Genomic DNA, 17,929 nt, shown 5'->3' with positions numbered 1-17,929 from the left:
TATATATTCTTTACAGAAGACAAAAGAAGTACTGAATTCCACATTTTCTAATGTTTTAAAATTTTAGTACAAGTAATGAAAAGATTTAAATAAAAATAATCTAAATAAGGAGAAATCCTTCAATAATTGATTTAATTAGCTGTGTTAAAATTGATATGCTCTTGTCTTTAAATTACTGTAAATTATTTGAATAGAGTGTGATATAAAGCATTTGTTTCATGTGGTAGATAATCATTTGAATGTAGAAGATGGAGAACAGTAAAGCTAAGTGTAAAAATCAAGAAGTAATCCAAAATAAAAACTTAAAAAATGCAATTTTTAGATAATATACTAATTTACACTGTAAGTAGAAGTTATTAGACCTAATGTGTGCACTCAAAAGGAACTGAAATCCTAAAAAAATAAAGTACTGTGGATGACTTAGGAGTTGTTAAAAATAAAACAAAATATTTTGATATTTTCACGTAATAACTGTTTCACATTATTTGTAGATTAGAAAAACATCTCAAGATCATATATTATGTTAGTAGTGGATATTAGTATATGTAGTGAAATTATTTAAATGTTGGCTCCTAAGCCTATTCTGCTGATATTTTCCAGGGTCCCTCTAGTTATTTTACAGTTATTTTTCTATGGGGAGTGTATATGTAGCCATTGTGTCCTAGCCAATAAATGGCCCTCTAAAAAGAAAATAGAGCACAACTCATTGGTGGGTTATGTGGGAGCCAATGTGTTAAAGATCAAATATATGAAACACTTGATTAATAAAATTACAAACAAATAATAAAAAAGAGATTTATCTCTGTAAACCTTTTTTCTAACCTTATATATGATACTGTGACGTTTTTATATTTCCATTTCATGTAACAATTTTGTTTTGTTTTTCAGATCCTTATAGGATTGTCTGGAAAATTAACTGGTTATAATGGAACTTTTCCATTTAATAAACCAGGAGATAAATATGGTGACCATAACTACATTGGTATGAGATTGGTAAGGCTGATTTATGTACACGCTGATATTTTTGTTAGATTAATATGGCCTTTAAAAATAAAGTGGTAACATTATTCAACAGGGTATGAAAAAAGCTGTGATATTACAATGAATGAATGCCAGTTTAATAGAAAACCCAGATGCAGAATAAATACTTCCCAATTGTATTTTGTTATTTGAACATAATCAGCATAATTGTTCTTTAAAATTATGCTTTGATTTTTATGGGTACTGTATTTTTGCCCTAAGTATTTCCTTGTTATATCTCTGACATTAGAAGTTAGAAATTTCTCTTATCTTAAGTATGATAATTTATGTAAGAAAATGCATTAAGAGAAAAGTGCAAAAGATTATAGAAAAAAATTAAATATTCATTTTTTCAAATTAAATTCTAAAACATAAGCTGATTCTCTTACCACTTAAAACTGTTGCATCTCATCAATGTCCTTATTAAACTTTTATCAAGAATTTATAAGCCAAGTATACTGAATGTTTTACAAATAGCAGTTTACTTCTGTAACTAAATTTGATTCTTCTTAAGGGTCAAAGTGATTTTCACAGTTAGAAGAGTACTTGATTGGGGAAAAAACAGCTTTTTTATTTTAGCAAACTTAGGGAACTGCCTTTTAAAAGTTTTTACTTTAGCACAAATTGGAACAGTAGAAATACTGAAATTAGTTTATTATCCTCTGCAGTGCATAGGTAGTGATGTTTGAATGTAGAATTATTTGAATATTTAGAAAACAAATATATTAGAAGAATGAGTCAGTTTTGGGCATTCACCAGTAATGGCTTGCAGATGGTTTGGAAAGCAGTTTATGTCTCAGGTTAATTCACGATGAAGTATTCTGTTACATCATTTCACTCTGAAATGTAAAATGTCTCATTTCTTATCAGTTTATGTGAATGAGGAAATAAATCAGAACTGCACACACATACACAAGCACGATATATATATATATATTTATTTATTATACTCTGGCAAACGATGAAGACATTATTTGTCTCATTATTATTCACAATATGCTGTAGTCTTAAGTTATAAAATGGAACATATTTCATTGTTTGGTGACATTTTAAAGATTTCTATATGTCCTGAATATTTAGTAACTGCTTTTCTCATGAACCAAGAAAATATCTTTCTAAATTTTGTTTTACGTTATTATAAAGTTCATTTTTTCAATTTTACACAGATAAGGTTTTTCCAACACATTACAGTCAGTGTGGAAATTTTTCATTAAACTTTATGGTTTAAATTTTTTCTATAGTTAAAATGTAAAGAGTGCTTGTTAAAGGAAAGATAAAGTAAACTACTGGGAGAGCATATTGATGCCAAGTGTGTGAGATAACTTCTTTTACTATAGCCAGGATATTAAAAAGGTTTAGTTACATAAAAAAAATAATATAGTCACATCTTTTAAAGTTATTTAGTTTTCTATAAGTAATGAAGAATGGAAAAGTTGTTCCATGTTTTCCCTCTCTCTCTTTTTTTTTTTTTTCCTGACAAAGGTATGAACACACCTGCTGCATATTAATGGATTTCTGCACATTTTGTTGTCTTAAACATAACTTAGAGTTAGAAAATGTTGCAAACTCTATTTGTTAACCTGAATATGACCTAAGAAGGTCGAAACATCCTTCTCTGCTTTATTATTAAAAGTTTTAATACCCATACCAGCCATCTTGAGGTAACCTGTTAATTAATCAGGTCTGATGAGTTAGACCTCCATACCTAAAAAACTTTACTAATTCATATTATCAAGCAACTTGTTTGAAAGGTGGTTGTTTATTGACCAAGTCTGATTAGTCAGACGTATATAACATTAATAAAGTTGATAAATCAGATTGTCAAGCAACTTCTGTAAAGTGGTTGATAATTGATTATGAGCTGTTACTTTTTTGTATCTTTGAAGATGAACAGTAATTAGCAATCAACTTAGTCGTTAAACTGAAGGATGATTACTTGGATATATAGTTATTACGTAGTGATCACGCATTTGTTTTAAAATGTGAAAATTGGTGGCCTTTACTAGTTTCAAAGTGAGTATTCATCAGAGTACATCACAGTGACATAGAGAACAAATTTTTTGTTTTTCACCCCAGTTGTTATGTCTTCAACACACATGTATACACTTTAAATAGACATAGAATTAACAGAGTATCACTGTGATATCATTTAAGTGCTGAAACTTTGTAGAATGGATGGCAACTGCCTGTTGTAGAGATACAAGAGGGTGATGTTTTGAAAGTCTTCTGCCTTTCGTCTTCAAGTCTTTCTCTACACTTGTGTCTCCACAACAGGCAGTTGCTGTTCATTCTACAAAGTTTCACCATGAATACTTTGCCTAAACAATCTGTCAAGGAATTTAAGTGCTGCTTGAAGAAAGAAAACTAATGTTACAAAATTTCTCCAACTGGACATTCTGTAAAAAATTTAATATTAAAATCATGACTTTTTTATTATATTAGTTGCAAGCAGAAATGGACTTTAAAATCAATTCTATACAGAACTATGAAAATAAAAGTTTTGAGGTGACTTGACTGAATATCAAGTATGTATTTTAGACTATGAAGAAATATCTTGTCTTATGATATCTTTGTTTTGTACTGCATATACATATACACATATATCTCTGTAAAATACTTATACCCAAAGGTGACAAAATCATGTCAAAATGTTGTAAAGTAATAATATAATAAAGTTTTTCACTACCTAGTTAAGCCATCTCACAACTTTTATAATAGATTTTTTTTATATTGATCATGTGTCAATTTGCAGTAATAATTGATCAGAAATGATTTTCCTGAAATATGTTCATATGATTTTTATAATTTTAAGTAATTATTTATGCCTTAATGGTCAAGTCTGTAAAATTGACCATATATGTGCATTTTTTCTGTCACTTTGTACCATCTGCTGCTGCTATGTAAATGTGCTCTGATTATTGAAATGTTTCATAAATGTAACAATGTTTGTTCTTATCAATGTGCTTATTGTTTTGTTGGGATCTGGTTTAACATGTAAAACTGGAATTTTTTATTCCCAAAAAGATTCTTTTTTTATATCAATCACTTATTAATTTGCACTAATAACTGATCAGAAATTATTTTCCTGAAATGTGTTCATATGATTTTTATGATTTTAAGCAATTTTGAAAGATAATTTTGTGAAAATTATTTATATCGATCAAGCAGGGGAAATAGATAGGCATTTCTTCTGTCACTTTGTACTGTCTGATGTTAGTTGAATGTGCTCTGATTATTGAAATGTTTTTGTAGATGTAACAGTGTTTGTTTTTCTCAATATCCTTATATTTTTGTTTGGGTCTGATTTGTTACAAACTTCTGTGACTGTGTGATTGAGTAATTATACCATTTTCTTTTATTTCTGTTTCAGTTTTGTGTTACTTTAGGTGCTCTAATTGTTCCATTTTCTTTTCTCATTGTTTGGGAAATGACACATTCCTTGACTGCTGCCTTATTAGGTGCTAGTTTTATCATGTTTGGTAAGTTGCTTAATTACTAGTCACCATTATGAAGTGAACTTTGTAATATTGTATGTTTGTAATGCAGTTTTTAGAAAATTTTAATAACATTTTTTGGATTGGGTACTTATCAATTATTTAGATGTCAACAACAGTTTTCCAGATCTAAGTATTCAACTTTTATCAAGAGGAAAACTCAATCTTTGAGAAAAAAATTATTATTTGAAAAAAAGTAAGTTTATTGATTTAATGTCCTCACTGCATTTTAGTCCTGCATTAGTAAGTATAGTCACATATTCTTAATGACAACCTATGATTTTACAAGTACATACTAGCAGTGGTCTTCACCTGTTTCTTCTTAACTCTTTTCACACATTTGCTCCTGAGGCCAGATTTGTGAAAGTTTGTTTGGCTTAACTTCCTTTTTTATACCAAATAGTAATTTTTTGCCAAATTTAGGGTATGAGTGTGGGTTTTGTTAATTTCCAAAAGTGTATTATAATTATACATTATATATATATATGGCCTCTGTGAAAGTCCATTTACTTTCAGAACCATATCCCTTGCATGATTTTTTTTCTAACAAAAGGTATAATTTGTTTTGTAATAAATAACTTAGTGAGAAGTGAATAAATAAAATTATTTTTGACAAGGATTTACAATTTAAACGTTTGTTTTATAATAAGTATATATACACACACATGTAATTTCTTTTTATTATGTTATAATACATGTGTATACAAGTAAGTGTTCTTCTGTCTATTTTAAAACCATAACAAAAGCTTAATAATAAACTTTACAAACCAGACTCAAATAGCACCTTACAAATTTAAAGTACTGTGATTTACATTTGTGTGATGTGAATTTATCATGTTGAGTGTCACTCACATGTTAGTGATGTGGTACATTATCGTAAAATCACATCACTCATGTATGAGTGGCATGGGAGGGAAAGTGTTAATCTGGGTATACTTTGCTATGTATGAGAGAAAGTTTTAGCGTCTTACATTCAAAATTTTACTAAACCACGTTATGACGATTAGAATAGTATAAAATCTTAGCTAACATTCTGTATTTTAACAGTATATATGTGTTAAGTTCCTACTTCTACAAGGAAATATGTTTTAAAAAATCCTGAATTTTGCATAGTGTGACATGTGATATATTTTCTCTGAGCATCTTATCTTCTCTATTTTTCCACCACCCCTTCAAATGATAAGAAATGAAATGTAAATTTCTGACTATTGGATCATTATTTGTCTGGCAAACCATATTTTTATAGCCTTCAATTTTATTTGTTGCAGAGATATCAAGCCCTTTCTGTCACACCCACCTTACATCCTCTATTTCAGGATATGATCATAGTTCTCTTACATATAATATATTACATATAACCAGTAGAAGGTCAGCATTTTCATCTATCAAATGATGTACAGCATAATGTCATGTTCTGGACAGATAATAGTCAATTTCACATTTCATTGAGAATACAAGCAACAATCTATTGAGAAACTTAATGACTAGTTTGGATGAATTTGTAATGGCTCTTTTTTACATTGTAAAAAAAGCCAGAAAAATTGTGAGAGGTAGGGAAAAATTGTCTATTTTTTGTATGTTATTAGTAGTGTACTTTGGTGCATTATTTAATTAAATAAAATTTATTAGTATAACAAAAGTAGGCTTAAATGTCCTTGATAATTGACAGCAATAAATAAAAGATTGGGTAAGTACTTTATTTCTTGTTTTGCATATTTATTCTTTATTATTTACTATAAAAGTAACTAAAATATAAAAGTAGGGATCTTTTTAGGTTAGTTAAGAGTATATAAAGTAAAATAAATAATATAACCAAAAAGTTTCACGAACCAAAAGGCATGCACATGGATAATGTAATTTAACAGCATTACATGAGCTACATATGTCCTAAGTAATTTACAACTTATAATGGCATAAATAGTAGTTAAACACAGTTTAAAAGGCAATAAAATAATAAAATTTAATTATAAATAGATGTATACTGTTATGTGCTTAAAACAACTTTGGATAAACAATTTTAGTTCCATGTTACAATTTGAAATCATTCTAGAAAGAAAAAAACAGTAGTTAAACTTATTTCAATTATTTTGTTTTGGTGGTTACAAGGCTGGTCAAATTTATTGACCAATTTTGATTTAAGGCAGAGAAAATAACATAAAATATAAAGTTTTACAGAAAAAAACCCATTTGAAATCTATTTAGAATGGTTTTAGTGATTAGACAAAGGAAATTTGAGATTTTTAAGATGATAAAAATGTTTTTAATCTTAACACAAAAATTACATTTCACACAGATTACTTAATATATTAATGACAAATCTTTATTTTACTTTTTAAAAATACTTCATAAGAATATGATTTTTTTTGTGAAATACTTATAATATTCACTGAAAATCTCAAATTATGTGAAGATATACGTACTATATATAAAGTTAGAATTATTAAATCTATAAAGACTTTAAATGAGTAACAAAGAGGTTATGTGGTCAGTGAAATTGACTGAACCTATGTTGAGAGAGTTAACATGACCAACTGCCACTAAGCTCAGTCTCTGTTAACAACCTTCCCTGGCTTAAAGAGCATTGAAAAGAAAAAAATAGTAAAAATCTAGACAAGTCAAAATCCATTGTACAGTAGAATATGAAAACTGATTGTAGAGTTTGTGGTTTGTAATTTTGTCACTCTGGTTGACTTATGTACTAGTAGAATTAAAACATTATAAATTTTTTTAAACCAGCAGTAACTCATCAAGAATTGAAAAAATGTTTAAAAAAATAAAATTCATCTCTTAGCTTTTCCTTTAGGTGATGTTATATATTTTAGAACTTTGATTAATCTGATAACTTTACGATTAACATTGAGCCTTTCCTTAAGATGTAGGGTCATAGCTAATATTGTGTATACAAAAGAGAGAGTGTTTTAGTGTATACAAAGAAGTGGTAGATGATTGAAGTGCTTACAGTTTGAAATAAGTAGAAGCATTACTGACATATATTATGCTGTGGCTCACTTATTTTAAATAACAAACGTATAGTATATACCTGCTGAATATGTGCTTTGAACACACCTGTTTAATAACACTCCAAGTTTTATAGAATGCAGAGAAGAAATATGAACTTTTATGTTTGTGCTTACATAAAATAAGTTTAAAGCCTTACTGTTTGGTTTAAAACAATCCAGACATTATTTCTTGCCAACTAAGATCAAATTAGTTACATTATCATTTTGTCTCTGCTCAACTTTATTTTTCATGTGCCTATAAATCCAAGGGTGTTGACAGTAAATATTATTCACGGCTGCTGTAAATGTCCCAAATATCTAATTGGTCATCTAGTAATTACTTTTCACTAGTATTGATTTGTTTATTAATTTGACTTAAATATTAGGGATTAAAGAAAATTGGAGAATAAAAATGATAAAAGTGAAATCAGTATCTGATAGACATAAATAAGTTAGAGAAGTTATGTTTAAGTGATGCATTCTCTTCTTATTCCCACTATTTTTTATTATGTTGTGCTTTAATGGTAGAAATGCTTAATTTAACTATTAAAGTCTTTGTGTTTATTGTTTCTTTCCATTCTGGTTGTGGTGTTTTGTCCAACATCAATTATATCTCCAATAGAGTTATGCTGTTTACTTATACAAGAACAGAATATGGTGTTATAAGTAATCATATGTTATAGTGAACTTTCAGTGATAAAATTTATTTATTTCATTTGATTTATCATTGTCAAAAGTATGTTAAAAACAGTTGGAGTTGTTTCACAAAATGAGTTTGTGAGATCCACAAAAATGTATAAGGTTATTTCAGAGTTAGGATAAGTATATATAAATAATACATATCACCACATTATGTCTCATGTGTTATGTATCAAAAGAAATAAAATGTTTAGCTTTGTAGATTGATATTTAAATAGTTCACACAATGTATTAAAAGTGATTTGGCAAGGGAATTTTAGTTAAAGATTTTTAGTTGTTAAGATATGTTAAATTTCACTCTGGTTAACTTATTTTTCTCAAATTTTGATAATTTTGGTTGCAAAAGTTATATGATGAGATTGTTTTTTGGGCTTGTTCTTGCTGAACATTTTTTTCTGTGTGATCAAGAAGATAAATGTTGTAGATAGATATTACAAAGTATGTAACCTTTCCTCAGATCACATTAGTAGTAGTTTCTTTAATCTTAATCCCAAAAGTAGTGTAAACTTATTTCATAACTTATGGTTTTTTGGATTCTTAAGTTGTTAGAGTTTAACTTGAATTTTGATAAAACTAGTTTGAACTATTGTTCATATAAATATAATTTAGTGGAAATGGATTTTTTTAAGCAAATGTTTTGTTTTTTATTCATCACTTCAAACTATTCAAACAAATCTTTTTGCTATCTTACAGTAACATGATTTTTTATGGTTATTTTGTTTGATTAGTTGGTCTAGGTATCAGAGGAAAAATTATCTTTAAGTAGTGTGGTTTGTGTAAATATAATTTATTGTAACTAAATATGGGGAGAAACAAATTTTTATTTAAAATCATGATAAGGGACTCTTTGGTTAACACACAATACAAGTATTAAACATAAGTTTTATGTTTAGTATACAGTGTAAATTAATTTTGTCTTCTATGCTTGATGGGTTATGTACAATATAACAATTATTCAGTGCATTAATAAACAAAATTACTCAAAAGAAAAATATGGCATAAATATATTTTAATAAATTTGGAATTTGACCTTTAACTGTTATTCAAAAAATAGAATTCTCATGTTTGATAATCATTCTTGAGTGCTGAAACATAAAAGCTTGAAGTTTTTTCTGTGAATCAATTATTTTTATATTTGCTATGAATGAATGGGAACCTATTGAGGATACATTTTAATAATTGCTGAGGGGTAAAAGAAATGACAAAATGCTTAAAGTCAAACAAGACATGTTAAGTTTCCTAAGTGTTGTGAATTTAAAGAAATGCATTTCTTAAATCTTAAACTTGGAAGTGCATAGTTGTAAAAAACAGTTAGAAAGAGGAGAATGTACAATGAAACATAGAAAACGAATATTATATGATTTAGGTTCAACAATAGAAAATGTTGCACTGGAAAGTGGTTTACCTTTATTAGCTATATGCATAAAAGAAAAGGATAGAGTACCTAACTTTATGTGTAGAATACTTCTTTTATGCTTAAGATATTTAAAAATATTACTTATAGAATGATAGGAGTTCTAGAGAAATGTATTGTGGTATAAATTGAGCTAAGACACTTAATGAATGAAAATAAACTGAAAACATTTGTACACACTTTCAGTAAATTTGCAAATATAAATTTAGGCATAGGTGCCCCAAAATTGAATTTCTGGAATTTTCTCTTGTAAATGGTACCTCTAAAATATTCTAATTGTACATATACATTTACTTTTGAACATTCACAAACCTCTTGTGTCCCCATTTTTCTTCTGAAAATGATGGATCATGTTGTCTTCCAAAACATGTGGAGCAAATTTTTTTAACAGCAGACAAATAAAGATATTTTGCACAAGGAAATGTTGATTTCATGAATATTTTTGATAGAAGAACTAAAAAATGTTGTGCAAGATAGGGAATGCTACATATCTTTAAGAAAGCTGATAGTTGTTAAATAGGTTGAATAAACATATACAAGATTGTACATTAAGATGGCTTCTGATGTATTCTTGTAAATGATTTATCTCTTATAATTTCTGTCATTTTTGATTGCTAAAGCTGTATCATATATTTTGATACCAGTTTAAAAATCTTTAAAAAATATAATTATATTGATATATTTGTGCCTATAAAATTTTGCATTTTATGTTTTAGTAAATTGTTACTTGATAATAAAGAGTTTGGTTAAAATTGCTCTACATAATTACAAAACCTTGTATTTCATTGAAATTTGAACTTTCCCTAGATATGCAAAAATCATTTTTAAATTACAATTTTGAAAGTTTTGTGGGTTCTTTTCAAATGAACTTCAAAGTGTTATCATATTTTACTTTTTGCCACCATTAAGTTGTTAATATTCTGTGTCCATAATATAAATAAATAAATTACTGCTTTACAGAGAAAAGTAACTTTGAATATACTGTGTTTAATTGTACTCTCTCCCCATTTCAAATATTCTTTGGCAGTTTTATAGCCTGCTGATTATGTGATATATTTTACACAGTTGTGTTTTAAAAGTTGTTTGTTAGGATAATAAGGGCAAAGCACATCAGGAATAAATATGTTTTTTGATGGTATTAAAATCTTTTACAGACTGTACAAGCTTATAACTAAACTAACCAAAGTGTGTGTGTTTGGAGTAGTTTACAAGAAATATGATGGTCTAAAAGTTAGTTTTTTTTGTTATCTAATTAATTTTTCATTGTTGATCTATTGCAGTTCATTTGTTAAGTTTCTAAAACTTATTGATATATTTTTCAGATGTTGGTGTTCTGACTCTTTCTCAATACATTTTATTAGATCCAATATTAAAATTTTTCATTATTGGGTCAGTTTTGGGTATGGTGAGGTTCTCTACAAAGAAAAATAGGTTAGTATTAAATAATTTATTATTCTGGCTTATTCTTTAAGAGCTTTTATATTTTAGTCAGATGTATAATAAGAAAATTTGATTCATGTACATCTCCTAAATACAATAAAAGAAAACTCAAATGTTTTGAAACAGTTAGTGAAAGATTTTGGAAAAGCAATTATCATTCAAAAAAGTAATAGTTTTATAGTTACCAATATGCATTAATGAAAGATATAAAATAAGAGGAGTAGCCTTATTTTAATTCTTAAGTTATTGAAAAATTAGTTTACAATTTTTTGTAATTTATTGGTAAAGAGTTTAAGTATTTTTGACATTTGTTTACACATCAAAATATTTTTTGTCTTTTGAAGATCAGTTACAAATAGCTATTGATTAGTTATGTGATTTCAATAGTAATGCTTGTTAAATCACATAACTAATCAATAGCTCTTTGTAACTGACCTTTATAACAAAAAATGTTTTTACATGTAAACAGATTTTAAAAATGCAGCATGCCATCTTATAAACTGTACTTCAAAAAATGATAAAGTTAAAAGCAGTATGCAAACAACATAAGGAAAACATGACAGTTAAGAAGGGTAATTTCCAATGTGTAAAGAAATAACTGCCTGTTTCAATGAAAAATACTTGTATATCTGCGTAAATATGTTTACATGTCATTCAAGCTTCCACGAGAACTTAGTGTGATAGAAATATTCATACTGGTTTGGTTATTCAAAGATTAATCTAGCTCACTAATACCTGGTCTCTGCAAACAGGTGTAATGATATGTAATAATATTGAAGTTAAGACAGAAAGGGAACACTATTGACTGGATAAGAGCTAAAGATAAAAAGCTGATCATCTTTACATTTTTGTACAGTACTGTGTAAATATAGTAGGAAAAGTCAAAAGTGAGATTTCAGGTTACTTTCAAAGAACAGTGGAAGGTCAGTCACAGGTGAAACATCAACATTTTACTAATCTTTATATTTAGTACAACAGAAACTTGGTGAAAGTGCTCGGTTTTAGTAAAAAGTTAATATTTGCAGTATCTCCTTACTGCTTTAATAACTGCATACAGTCTTTCAGGCATTGTTGCAACATATTTAAACAAAGTATCATTGGGGATTTTGCTCCAAATGTTTCTAATACACTCCCATAAATTTATTTGGAAGTAACTTTTGATTTGTCAAGTTTTCGATTTATCAAACCTGAGATCTCTTCAATCTGGTTGAGGTCAGGGCTCTGCAGGAGCCATTGCATCACTTGAATGATTCAAGCAGCTTTTTTCTTAATAAAGTAATTTCTGAAGAGGATGGATGAGCATTTGTTGTCATTATTTTCTTGGTAGAAGAATCCTTTACCAATAATACACAAACCACTGATATATGATGGTACTAATGCTGTTACATTATTCCATATATTTTGTAAATATCACCTGTTGCCTCAGCAGAAAAACAACTGGCTCCCCAATGCTTCATGCCAGACATACAGTGTATACTTTGAACCAAATATTTATGACTTGGACTCATCCATACATAACACATTTCAGTCTGTTGACACTATTTGGATATCACAGTAAACATTTTTTAACAGCTACGCAAGCAGATATTCCATTTTCCTTGACTTTTTTTATACTATGGATTTGGACATTTTTCTGTCATTTGGTATATGGTCGTTTATCTCTTGCTTGAGATAAATGGCAGCCTTCCTGCTGTCCAAAAGGCTGCATAACAAAGATACCTAACACTGGTATCATTGAGTTTAGATGTTCTGTTTCCTCTTTCCTTTTCTTCAAATTTAATGTTTTGGTCTTATGATCTAGGGTGTGCTTGGTAGTGTTGGAGGAGCATTTCAAATCGGCAGCAGTTTGTCAGAGAGTCCAACCAGCATCATGTTAAGATTTTATATGAACTCTCTGCTCTTCTGACAATTCTCTGCACTGGGCTATGGCATGACAATTAAACTTAATATATAGTGTGAAACACTGTTTTTATCGAGATTTATTTGTGGAGTCCTAATAAATTGATTTCTTCTAGCATAATACCAATACCATATATTATCACCTTTCTATATAGTTACGACACTGCATGACAGTTTGATCAGTATGTTCATTCAAGCAAAACCCATATGACATACCCTTGGTACAAGTATATGAGAAATCTAGAGTGATAAGTATTCTAATGCAAGCTCATTCAATTGCTAACATAGATCAGTGAAGCATTATCATGGTGTTGAAATTTACATTCTGTAGTGGCAAAAAAAGAATTTGCTTCATAGAATGGAAGGATATTCTCTTGTTATAACACTTTTTCACAGTTCTGTATAACAAAATAAATGAAACCAGTAACTTTAAGTTGTTTTATATGACTGGGCCAAAATGAGCATGTTATGATCTTTAAATGTTGCATTCAACTTTAGTGTCACAATAATGTTTACAGTATTTAAGTTTTTAATTTAAAAATTAGTAGTTAAAAAAATCTCAAACTTCATGTTTTTGTCATGTGATGCATCTGAGCTCTGATTTCTCCACTTGAGCATTTTTTAACTTCTGAAATACATAAATACTATACATAAAAATAACTAAGAACCTAAAATTTGAAATTATCTTCTTATTTGCTAAGATATTACTAAATTTGTCAAACCCACTAGAAAAGGCACATTCCTTTCCTGATTTGTAAGACTGTTTGCTAATTGTTTGACATGGCTTATGAACATGTTTATAACTGAAAGAAAGAGAAAAGTCTTTTTATGTAAATTGTACAAGTTTTCCTGCTATTGTCTTTCACTTGAGAAAAATCGCTTGGTTTTTGTTAATCGGATTAAGTGCTATGAAGAGTAACTTTTTTTTTTTTACCTATTTTTAGGCTACTTAGAATGCTGGATAAATTATAGTAGTTTTGAAAATTTTCTTTTAGTGTCTGATATATATACATATAGTATTTTGAAATGCATATATGAAAGCCACATTAATTTACTTTCCACACCCTGGCTTCTGAGACTCGATGAGGCTTAGGGTAGGATGTCAAGTGATTTTATTTGTGTGCAAACTGCTCAAATGCTCATTGAGTACTGGAAGTTCTTGTTTTTATACATACTTTTTATTTATTGTTATACATTTTTAAGAAAAGCAGCTGAAATCTAAAAATTATAAATTTCTGAGATAAGTCTAACAAAACTTCAGTTGAATAAAACATCTAAAATTTGCTCAAGAACTGATGTGAAATATAACATTATATTATATGCTGTTTGTTAACTTTTTGGGAAAAAAATTATTGCTTTTAATGCAAGGATTACTGTTATCATGGTAAAAAGTGCAGCAATAAAACTTAAAATGTGTTTGACAAAGGTTAACAGTTAAGACAATTAACTTGAAACTTCAAGATCAATAGGATGGGTTAGATGCTTTTGAAGAGGGGCACATAATTATATCATGTATGGGGTGCCATTAAAGATCAGTATGATCGTGTATGGAATGTATATTATAGGAGAGTGAGATATGCATGTGTAGTACTTACATATAACACCATTATGAAATAAGTAAATTTATTTAGTCATTTTAAGCTGTTTTTCTTGAACTGGAGATACCTAAGTGACCTTTATTTATTTGAATGGAATACATGAAAAGTAACTAATTTAAATCTTATTATATCTTTTTGAACTTCTGATTTATATTTAATATGCTTTTTAGATAAAATATTTTTTTATTATTAATAGTTGTTAATTATATTTAATTTTTCTTTTCAGACCATTTTCATTTTCGTGGTGGTTTTGGTTAGTTTGGACTGGTGTCTTTTTGGCATGTTCTATAAGGTTTGTTTTTCTTTAAAGCATTATTTTTTAAATGATTGGATTGAAAAGTTAGTCCATTGTTAAAGTTGGTTGACCAAAATAAAACATGTATAATCTACAAAGCTAATCATCATGAGTATTATAGAATAGAACTTCTTCTGACATTCTCTTATGTAATTAATTTATTTATTATGGATCCGGTGTAGCCTTTGTAATGGTGTGTGCTCATTTGTTCATGTAAGTATTACTCTTTTTAATATGACCAGAGGAAAAAAAGGCAATTTGTTTTAAGTATTGGAATAAATTAAACCCTAAGCCATTAATGAATATGATAAGTTGATATTTTAATTAATGTTGGATTTGTGGAAGTTCAGTACTACATTTGTATACATAGAAGTGTATAGGTTTTGTTTTTTAGAAGTGCTAAGAAATATTACATTTATATATTAATATTAAAATATACTGGACCATAAGCAAAAAATGTACTATGACAAACAGCTCAGCTTGTAAGAAACAAATATGTTGTTAAAGGATAAGTTAATATGTGAAATAAATAGAAGAAGAAACTTAAATCAAAACTTAACTCATCATGTAAAGAGGGTAATCAATATAATTTAAACTGAAATAAAAATATCTGAAAACAAGTAAAACAGATGAATTTTTTATATATAGGGAAGTCAGTATAGCTGTTATATGTTCTTGTAATTCAAAGTTTTTGAGATTATTAAATGCATTTAAAAGAAAAGACTTTTCAAATATTATTGTTGATGTGAAGACTTCTTTTTTATTCTCTCAGATTAAGTGTCAACTATGCATGTAGTGTAGGAGTAAAGTTAAAAAAAAACAACTAGTGGTTGAGAAGAACAGATGTACACTTTAAATTAAATGTAGAAAGCTTATTTTATTGTATCAGTTAATGTTATTATCAGTGATATTTCATTAGGATTTTGTAAGTGTGTTAATTTCTTAATATGGATCCGGTGTAGCGTCTGTAATGGTGTGTGCTCATTTGTTGAGCTGAGCATCATAAAATTTATTTTTGTAGCTAAGAGTTACAGTATCTAAGACATTCCTGTGGTGAATAAACAGATTTTAATTTTGTATGATCTATCAGATTTTTGTATAATGTTTATTATTTGAAAGAAATACTGTATTACTACTGATATGAGTCCAGCCAAACATGCTGACATCTTTGTCCCTTGCTGATTTAGGCAATTCCAAAACATTTCATAGTTATGGCTAATTTTCTTAAAAGGATGCAGGCTTATATAACCTTTAATTTTTTCTTGTTTAACTAGTGTGAAGTTTGTGGGACTGTTTGTGATCCTGCTGGTAGGAGTTCATACTGTGATTGACTTGTGGGAGCTTCTTGGTAACTTGGATATTTCCATGGTATCTTTGTGAATATTTTTTTTTTAAGAAATTATCTTTGTTTCTTTTGATGTATGTTGTAGCATAAAACTTGTTTTATAAAAAATTATACTAATTCCAAATTTGTTGTGAAATTATAATAAATGTTTAAATGATATATAAAATGCAAAAGTGAAAAACAGTTGTATTTTATAATGAAATACTCAAGTTTTCCTAGAGTTTTCATTGAAGTTGTATATTACAAGTAGTTTTTGTTTTAAATTTAGGTAGAAAATTAAACTTTTGTAAAATACATTTTCTAATGCCAGATCCATAAACACGAGAATTGAGAAAAAGTATTTATTCCTTAATTTGTTGGTGAATTGTTTACTTAAAGGTCTATGTTTTTACTTTGTTTAGACATTTGTTGGGTCAATGGCGTGGTAAGGTGTATTTATTGTAGGCATAGAAAAAGAATATAAGAACTTAAATTATGATTGGTTTCTGATACAGTACTTCTCTTCTCTTACAAGATCAGCTTTTCCCATTTTGTGCTGCTCTCTGTATGTGAATTTTTAAAAAAATTTTTATAATCCATGTTACAAGTATTCCACCCCCTATGTTGGAATAAAAGATTTCAAGATTTTTCTTATGCAAATCGTCATGTGTCGTCTCACCATTAAGAGGAGAGCACTACTATCATATGAAGCATGCGACTAACTCTGTGTGCCACTACCAAACTGTCACTTCTTGTTTGGCAAAGCTTGAGTTTAGACATCTTTCTTTTTGTTTCTTACTTCTTGAAGTGGTTTACTTTAACTTACTTTATTTCAAGGATTTATATTCACTTTATTGTCAGAAGTGTTTGATTTACCTGTGTTGTGCCATGATTAATTTTGCTTCTTAATCCATCTCCTGTGTGAGGCTCTTTACAGAAACACTGAGGGTTTTTCTAGGAACATTCCCTCCCTCCTCACTTCCACATTAGCCAGTCTGTCATCTGTGGCCCTAGCCTTAAAAATGTGGATTATTTGTCATTGTTGGGACCTTTTGTTTGTGATGTTATATTTTCATGATCCTGACTTTCAACTCCTTATTTATGGGACATTTGGATGGCCTCGTTTTTGAGACATTTCATGTTTTACATGATCCTAGAGTCTTTGGAGTTGAGAGTAGCTTCAGTCCAACAACAAACTATCCTTGTGGTCTGTTTGTCCAATTTGGAAAAGAGTGTGGCACCAATTTCTGTTTCCAAACAATCCCCCTCCCAATCCTTGCCTTTTTCTCCTTCTTGTGGTTTGTCATTTTTCATTACAGCTCTTGGTACACCAACAGCATTTTTGGTGACTACCTGGTGGGCTTGGATCTAGTGGGAGCTCAATTGAGTTTCCATATTTATTCATTTGGGATCACTTTTCTGACTTTTCCTCCTCATTCAGATGTGCTCCATGGCACATGTCTGACATATTTGTTCTGAGCTGGTCAGGGCAAGAAGATACGTGGTTTAACAGTGATACAGTGCTCCTTTTCTGATCATTTGTTTCTCTCATCTCCTGAAGTATTTTTCAGATACTTTGGGGGGGATACATCAGTTCTTCCATTGCACAAATCCCTCCTCCTTTTCAGTGTGGGATTCCAGCTAATCTTGTCAATGGAGGAAGTACCATATCAAAGTTGTAATTTTTCTGTATTGAAAATATATTTCTGGTAGGTAGTTGCACATAGAGGGATTCACATATCTCATG

The 17,929-nt window shown here is 28.8% G+C and overlaps 1 protein-coding gene across 11 annotated transcripts in view; it reads left to right on the top strand.

Annotated features, from left to right (window-relative positions):
• The window catches only part of tw (Protein O-mannosyl-transferase 2), a 78,017-nt gene that overhangs the window by 16,080 nt on the left and 44,008 nt on the right, over positions 1 to 17,929 (top strand). For all 11 annotated transcript variants that reach the window (XM_076503528.1, XM_076503529.1, XM_076503527.1 and 8 more), the window contains exons 4-8: positions 889 to 993; positions 4,391 to 4,499; positions 10,949 to 11,057; positions 14,790 to 14,855; positions 16,133 to 16,226. In XM_076503528.1, the coding sequence (XP_076359643.1) occupies positions 889 to 993; positions 4,391 to 4,499; positions 10,949 to 11,057; positions 14,790 to 14,855; positions 16,133 to 16,226 (483 nt within the window). The remainder of the gene's footprint in view (positions 1 to 888; positions 994 to 4,390; positions 4,500 to 10,948; positions 11,058 to 14,789; positions 14,856 to 16,132; positions 16,227 to 17,929) is intronic.

The sequence above is a fragment of the Tachypleus tridentatus genome, chromosome 6 (genome assembly GCF_004210375.1).
Source record: "Tachypleus tridentatus isolate NWPU-2018 chromosome 6, ASM421037v1, whole genome shotgun sequence".
Taxonomy (NCBI): Eukaryota; Metazoa; Arthropoda; class Merostomata; order Xiphosura; family Limulidae; genus Tachypleus; species Tachypleus tridentatus.
This window is presented reverse-complemented; position numbering and strand designations above follow the sequence as displayed.